This window comes from Electrona antarctica, assembly GCF_951216825.1.
Source record: "Electrona antarctica genome assembly, chromosome: 24".
In the NCBI taxonomy this organism is placed as follows: Eukaryota; Metazoa; Chordata; class Actinopteri; order Myctophiformes; family Myctophidae; genus Electrona; species Electrona antarctica.
In genome coordinates this window covers 13,485,070-13,493,426 of record NC_136803.1, presented here as the reverse complement: position 1 = coordinate 13,493,426, position 8,357 = coordinate 13,485,070, and the positions used below count along the sequence as shown (strand labels likewise).

The 8,357-nt window shown below is 41.5% G+C and overlaps 1 protein-coding gene across 1 annotated transcript; it reads left to right on the top strand.

Moving 5' to 3' along the window:
• Positions 1-930, top strand: LOC306917215 (large ribosomal subunit protein uL18-like; the record flags this gene model as incomplete). Its single annotated transcript, XM_079495347.1, has 1 exon — positions 1-930. One exon carries the CDS (start codon positions 1-3, stop codon positions 928-930), a length of 930 nt encoding a protein of 309 aa, XP_079351473.1.
• Positions 931-8,357: the final 7,427 nt, after the last annotated feature.

Here is an 8,357-nt window from a genome sequence, read left to right as displayed (position 1 = left end):
ATGGATCGCAAAACAGTGGTAAAGAGTAGGCCTAATGCCTACTATGCGAGGTACCAGGTGAAGCCGAGGAGAAGGCAAGAGGAAAAGACGGACGGCTTTGCCCGCAAGCGACTGATCTTCCAGGATAAGAACAAGTACAACACGTTCAAGTACAGGATGATAGTCCATTTCTCTCACAGAGACATCACCTGCCAGATCGCCTATGCCACGATCGATGGCGACAGGATCGTGTGTGCTGCCTACTCGCACGAATTGCCCAAATACGGCGTCTCTGTCGGGCTGACGAGCTACGCGGCGGCCTACAGCACTGGCCTGCTGCTGGCCCGTAGGGTTCTGACCAAGTTGACTCAGGATAAGCCCAAGCTACAGCTAGATGAGGTGTACGAGGGCCAGCTGGAGGTCATTGGCAAGGAGTTCAACGTAGAGAGCGTTGTCGATAAGCCAGGCCCGTTCGCCTGCTACCTGGACGCCGGGCTTGCCAATACCACCACAGGCAATAAGGTGTTCGGAGCTCTGAAGGGAGCCACGGACGGAGGCCTGTACATCACCCACAGCGGCAAGCGCTTCCCCGGGTACGACCCGAGCAGTCAATCGAGTGAAAGGGATAAGGCCGAGGCCTTCCGCAGGCACCTCATGGGTGTCAACGTGTCAGAGTACATGGCCGACCTGATGGAGGACGAGGAGGCGTACAAGAAGCAGTTCAACGACTTCATCAAGGACGGGGTCACGGCTGATACGGTCGAGGAGATGTACAAAAAGGCCCACACCGCCATCCGTCAGAACCCTTTCATCAAACCCGACGTCACTGCTGTCGTCAACCCCGTCAAGAAGAGGTGGAACAGACAGAAGCTTACTCTGGCCCAGAGGAAAGACCGTGTAGCCCAGGTCAAAGAATCCTTTATTAAACTGAGGGAGACTGAGGGAGAATAAGGAGGGAAACCATTACAAACCATATAGGTTTTCAAAGCTAGCTCATCAATTAGCTCAATATTAGCTCATCAATGTTTGTTGACAGTTGAGAAAAAAATCACACCCGTGTGAACTGAGTGGTGCAAGGTCTTATATAGACTGATCAGCTGTGGTCTGACGTAATGTCAGTGACCATGGCAACCATGCTCACCTGTGCGTGGGGCCACGTACAGGTACCACGTACAGGTACACAGGTACAGACAAAGCTGGTTGTTGGAGTGGTTTGCACCATTCAAAAAGAAAGAAAAAAAGTTTGTTTACACACTATCTTTGCTATAGAGAGTATGCGCATGCTTAAAGTGAATGGCACATCGAGTGGCAAATCGAGTGGCAAAGCAACAGGCAAAGTGAGTTTAATGTTGTTTAATGCAATCAGATATGACTTTTCTGTGTGGATGTATGGGCTGTCAAGGCCAGAAAGTAGTTTTTTGCCACTCAGTAGGCGTTCCTGCATAACTTCCTGGTTTGATGATGTTGTCACACGCATACCCTCTATTAACTGATAACTGATAACGATTCATACATAACTCACTGCAAAAGAAAAAAGAAAAATGTCGCTCTCTGGTCGAGCACCAACATGCAAATGTGTCACCTTGGTTCACCGGGAGAAATAATCCATTTGGACATGGCATTCCCAAGTTAGAGCCATTTGAAAACAGCATGGTTTGCAAAAAATAAACAAACAGGGACTGGATCAGGATGTGATTTTTCGATGGCATCGATTTCCGGATTCTTTAAGACTGCACCTCCGGTATTTTTACACTAGATGGTTCGCTGACATTTGAAAGCGCACACACACAAAAAAAGTTGTCCTTGGCAGAGAACGCCACTGGGAAAAAAAATTACAATTGTAATTCCAACAATTGTCTATGGTCAAACTGCGCAGGAGTTATGGGAAAAAAAAATTACAATTGTAATTCCATTATTGACACACACACACACACACACACACACACACACACACACACACACACACACACACACACACACACACACACACACACACACACGTCATCGCCCCCCACCTTTCACGTTTTCCTTCTTTGTCTCTATTGCCTGCATGCATTTGCATATTTGGCAAAAAAGAGGGGGGAAAAAAAGAGAAGTTATCCCACATCAGGGATTGAACTGTAGAACAAGTACTGGCAGGTAATCACAAAGGAATATAAAATTGACTGTGTTCCATGTTAAACTTGACATCTTGACAACCAGCGATAATCACTTTTTGGCTTTTACTTATCGTCGCTGTCGGAACCTCGTATCTCAATATTTCTACTTTTTATGCTCCCCCCCCCCGTAAATGTATGCCATGCTTAGTCATGCCACCGTGTCCCACAAAAAGGTAGCAGAAAATTGCGATACAAGGTTTACACCTGACAGCGATACTGCACAAGCATATAATGAGCTTTCGCTAAAGCAGCGGGATCTACCTGCAGTATACTCGTCTCACCAAGCTGTCATGAAAGCACACACTATGACAGATTCCACCATTTAAATGAATATTCAATACTTTACTTTGTACATGAATAATCACACTAGCGTACTACTTTAAAAGATACTTTATATTCACACTGTACTACAGAGTTAAAACTGAAACCTATTTATTTATCCCGATGCACCGGAGACAAATTTAGGAATGCAGTTTGGCACGTTGGTTTAGTCAATATTCATAATGTGCTACTTTTGAAAATGAATATTCATGGTGTACTGACTGACAAGTAAAGGTCCTTCCGACGTAGAAAAATATGTTTTTATTTATTATTATTTGTTCGAGGCTTCACTATTGTTTGTCAGTATGCTTTAGTATGCATTTTTCTGTCATTTTCTAGGTTTGAAGGCCACCTGAAAAGCCAGTTATTTCACCTTCGTTTCCGTAAAAAATAAATAAAAAAGTTATGTCGGGAGTGGCATGTATTAAGACATATATTTTTACATAAATGTTTCATATTAATATTATGACATCAATACATTAATGTTTTACCAATTTTTGGGGGGCCACTTACCCACAATATCCTCATGGCACAACAGTGGGCCCAGACTGTTTGATAAACACTGCATTAAACTATGTAGGCCTACAGTACCACCTCACCGCTTATGCCTAAATTAAACCTTTTTAAATAGTTAAAAAATGCAATCTACAGTACAAGATTAAAAGGTTTTTCAAAATAGTAATGAAGTGTACAAATGGACCCTAACTGCATGGATCCATTTGGTTCCATTTGTACACAGCGTCTCAACACATAATTAAGGGTCCATTTGGGACGGAATGCGGAAGCATTAAATGAACACCATGCGAGCCAACAGTCTGCCTAATTGGCAGTGCATTCAAGGTGCATGGTGGTACGTATTTGGTGCTGTGGCACTGACTAACCGTATTAATTTACATCTCCATTTTTCTCTGCTGCTGCTCTGTTTTTTGTGACCAAAACATTACCATTGGGGATTAATTAAACCTTAGGTTATCATATTCTAATAGCGATCCCAGGCTGCTTTAGTCACCATGCAGGCAGAGGAGAGACATATTGATTGTTGTAATGGCCGTAGGTCAGACAATGAAAATCCCAACAGTCTGCTGCAATCTGGGCTGCCACCTGTGATGGAAAAATAAATCACATTTGTTACATTAGTAAAAGTATCAATACTGCAATGCAATGCGTTACAGGTAGAAGTCCGGTAATCAAAATTGACTTGAGTAAAAGTACTAAAGAATTGGTATTAAAATGTATTCAAAGTACCAAAAGTAGAAAGTACTCTTTTTTTTTATAGCAGATCTCCAAGATCTACAAGTTCTCCCTCAGGATGGAGCGGAGCACCTTGTAGATCTGCTGACCTTGGACTCCACCACACTGCAACACAACTGGAAGACGGTCTCGGGGTCTGCCCTCCACTTCAGCCTTGGTGTGAGCTAGCTCCTAGACTGATATGAATGGGCAAAGCACTCACAAATATGTGCAAAAACCAACCCCCCCAAAAACCCACCACACACCCATCACAGAGAAACATGTGCGTAATTGAGTTTGTTTTTTATTAATAACAGTATCTTTTTAATGAACATTGCAGATACATAATAAAAAATTAAATGAGAAAACAGATGAGACGTCAATCAGCGTCTCAAGAGTTGTGAAAGTGCCTGGAATAATTCTGTGCTATATATCGTCATTGTTATTTCTCTTTATCATTATGGTCATCATCGTTATCATCAAAGCCATCATCACCAGAATGATTCGATTCATTATAAAAAACCTCTATCACCCCAAATATGCAAACACTTTTGCTAATATTCACACCGTTTCCCAAAGTAGGAGGGCTAACTCTTTACAGCTTCATCCATCCTGGAGGTTAATCTCTAGACATTCTTAGTGTTTCTACTTTGAGAGGCTTTGTGAATACCAACCGTTGTATTTTCTCTCTTTTTTTTTTTATAAATATGGCTCGATTGTCGTTATCTTATTATGGTCTCAATATTATATTTACACAATGCCATAGAACCCCCGATCGGAACCACCAGTACTCCTGCGCATATAATCCAAAAAGTTACTTTTCAGCAGGGAGTGAACTGAAGACTGGTGTGGCTGTACTCTGTAAAAGGTATTCTCAAACTTTTCTGGATCAGGGCCCACTTGGAAATCTCAAAGCTTTTGCGGCCCACCCATCCAACCCCTTAAGTGGTCAGATAGGTGGTCCGCATGCATTTTAAGGGTCAATCGATTGATTGTGTTCCGGCTAGGATCAATGGAACTTAACATTGTGTATTTTAAGTTCATCAATATCACAATGAAAACACATTTCTTTCTAAACATACAACTTTCAATTAAACCTGTAATTATGTAACTTTTTTGGTGAGTAAAATGTTATTTTGTCGAATCCTTATTGAGTATGTTAATACAACAATATAACTTATACAAATGGGGTGGTTATATTTGGTCTCCCTGCTCATCTATTGAGACATTTAGATCCTGTGTCTTTTCTCCCCAGAGCAAGCAGGCAGGCCCACTTGCAATACTCTTCGCGGCCCACAGGTTGGGAATTGCTGGGGTAAAATAAATGGGTGACTGGATGATATTGCTAGGCTGTCCAAAGTCCAATCACACAGGAGTACTGCTAAATGCAGAACGTGTCCTTGCCTCGCATGCCAATCAGGTTTTTAGCACAAAGTAGCTGTCGATAGATAGCCTTAAACCCTGGGGGTGAAGTTTCATATCCTTGCTGTCAGGCAGAAACCTTCTATCTCCATGTTTCAACTGTTTTTTGTTTGTTTTAGTTTTTTTGTAAATCGATACCCTGTCTTACAAACAAGAGTGTAGCACAAAAGTAGTGAAAGTAGCCAATCTACAAAGGTCACAATGCATCGCGAGTAAGCTTGTAGATCAGTAGATCACCTATTTTATACTATTAAAAAGTAATGGTTTTGGACATACATGTTTCAACCCGACAGCGACGATATGTTTTGAGGAAGACCCGAATTAAGAAATTGAACGTGGTGCTGCTTTCTTGTGGGTTAGACTTAAAAGGCAAACAAAAAAAGAAAAGTATTGAAAAAGGCCATAGGGCCAAACTCTGTTTGGATATTGAATAAGCATTGGGTTAGGGGGAGGTAAACAATTCATCCTTTTTGCATATCTTGTGGTGTGAAAACGTACAACCTCCCACCTAGTCATGAGGTTAGTTTCCCAGATGCAAAGCAAGTGGCACGGTTGAAGAACAACTGAAACGTTAGAAGCGTACAGGCCACGTATCATAGCTGTTGGGTGGAAACCTTGTATGTCCAGAACTGTATGAACCCGTGTTCCAATGGATCCAGCGTAGTCATTTGTCAGCAACAAGGCCTTGCTAAGGGTTAAACACACCTAAGCCACAGAAACGCTTAACAGCTTCCACTTTAGAATGTACTTTTTAAAATTGCAAAGGTAGTAACCGATGTGAAAACTCAGCGCGTTGCATCACAACGAGTTGTGAGCTTGTCTACTGGCTATTTTTTCTACTATTGCGTACGACGAAGAAGGGTGTTCATTTACAAGTATCGTGGACGTCGTGGACGCCATCTTGAAAATGATGCCTTTCCAGAAGTTATCTTTTCGTAATTTTTTAGTATGTTATTTAGCACACCCAATACTAATAGAATCCATTGGAAAATCTCTTTTATCAATTATTTTGATTTATAACCATATACTGACCCATTTAATATTAGATTCATTGCAAACCTACCACCATACCAAAAATCAAAAACTTGTCACCAAGTGCACGATTTTAACGAATTCAGACCCAGCTAAAGAAAATAATATACAAAGTTAAAATATGGAGATACACGGTTTCTGCCCGACAGCGATGGTGTACAGGTTCGTTTGGAAATGTGAGAGAACTTCATCTTTTGTTTCAGACATTATGAAGGCCAAGCCAGCCGACGTGTATGCTTTCATCTGAAGGAGAAACAAAAGGTACCTTTGATGAGGGTGTAGCTCGCTTTGGTCTAACTCACTTTAGAAGTATATTTCTGTGGTTACACACACTCAAGGGTTTGCATTCGCATCTTTTAAGTACATTCTAGTCATCCTCTAAAATTACTCACAACATTGTCTGCATTTTTAAAGAGGTTCATTACAAAACTAGCCACCTAAATCAGTTCCCCGGACAACGTACCTTGATGACTATTAGAACTCTGTTTCAAAATAAACTATACAAGAATCATTTCACGGTCTTGTGTAGATTTAGGGACATCTCATTTTGGAATTAAATCTTTTGATTTAGTTTGATCACAAACAATGGTTCTCCTTTGAAAGAAACAACTCAGCCGGTAAATGTTTTGCGTTGACTTGACACCATTGTGCACAAAGAGTCACCAGCTGTCTTTTTTCAAAAGGCGGGGACATAAAACAATAACATTATTGGTGAGCCTCCTGTGGTCCTATAGAGGAAACTGGTGGATCTTTTCAACTACAAACCTTCCATAACGTTGAACTGTCCAGGACCCGTTAAGTTGATTGTTTTTTTTTTATTTGTTTAGGCTACGTTTCTATTATAACAAAAACCCACGGAGAGACTGCATTGCTTTTGTGTACCAGTAAACACTCCAGAAGACACTATTTCATTCAATTCAGTTGCTTCAGTTAATAATACTAATGCATTTTCGTTCTGTGTAGTACAGGGAATATTGCGTATCACACACAGCTGTGTGGAGACGAGGTTAGTTAGTACTATACCCCCTGAGCAGGGCCAACAGTTTGTACGCCTGGAAACAAACCCAGAGCGTGTGAAATACTTTAGACGACTGCACTTGGTTCTGGTATAGTCGAAAAGAGATATAGGTCAACTCCCTGTGTAAGCGGTGCCCCCAATCTACACTACTAAAAGTCCTAACTCCGAGAGCTTCCAAATGCATCCAATCCATATTTGGACGCTCTTGGAGTTGCCGAGTCGCCCCAGACCCAGTTTGAGAACCACCGTTCTTAGGCAGAAAAACTCCACCGCCGCCGCAATGTTAGCCATGATTGGGGAATGGGGTCAATCGAAATGGTGCACTTTACTTTGCAAGGTGATCTTCAAACATCTAAACTTGCCCTAAAAAAATACGATCTTTTAGTGATGAGAAACAACGCAACCCCCTCCCCCGCCAATCGCTTGAAATAACCAGGATAAGATATTTAGTAGATGACTACATGTATCGTAGCCATCGGGTGGAAATCTTGTATGTCCAAAAGCGTTACATTTCAGGAAATGGAGAAAATAAATCTCTTGTCAAATCTAGTCATTGGTTAAATATTTATGAAACCAGCACACACATTTAAAGCGCTACTTCACACCATTTGCAACCATATCTTATTTTAATGATGTTTGGGAGACAAGAAACACTTTCCTGGGGTTTTTGTGTGGGTAATAGGCTATGTGTTTTAAGATATTTTAGTATTTCAAAGTGTGATGTCATGGACACTGGTCTCATTACTACAATTACCATAATGCTTTGCTGCACTCACCCCACATTGTGGATAGGGGGAGGAGACAACATGTAAAGAAGTGAGTCTGTGACCATGACATCACAGACTTTGAAATAATAAACACAAATTACCCACATAAAAAACCCAAATGTTTCTTGTCTCCCAAACGTCATTAAAATAAGATCTGGTTGCAAAAGGGGTGAAGTGGCCCATTAACCACTTTAACTTTCACTTAACACATTCTCTGTTAGCATTAATTCATTCATTTGCCCGTTAACCGCCAGCATTTTTTCTTCTTCAGCGAAACCCTTATTTTTGAAGGATCCACCAGAACGCGGAAACCAGAACGGGATGTAGACTAACGCTGTGTGCTGTGACGGACGCTAGTATCCACTTTCACTCGGAGAAGACAATGTGTAACCGCGATCGTCAGTTCTTTGGCTGTGGGCCGTTGAATAA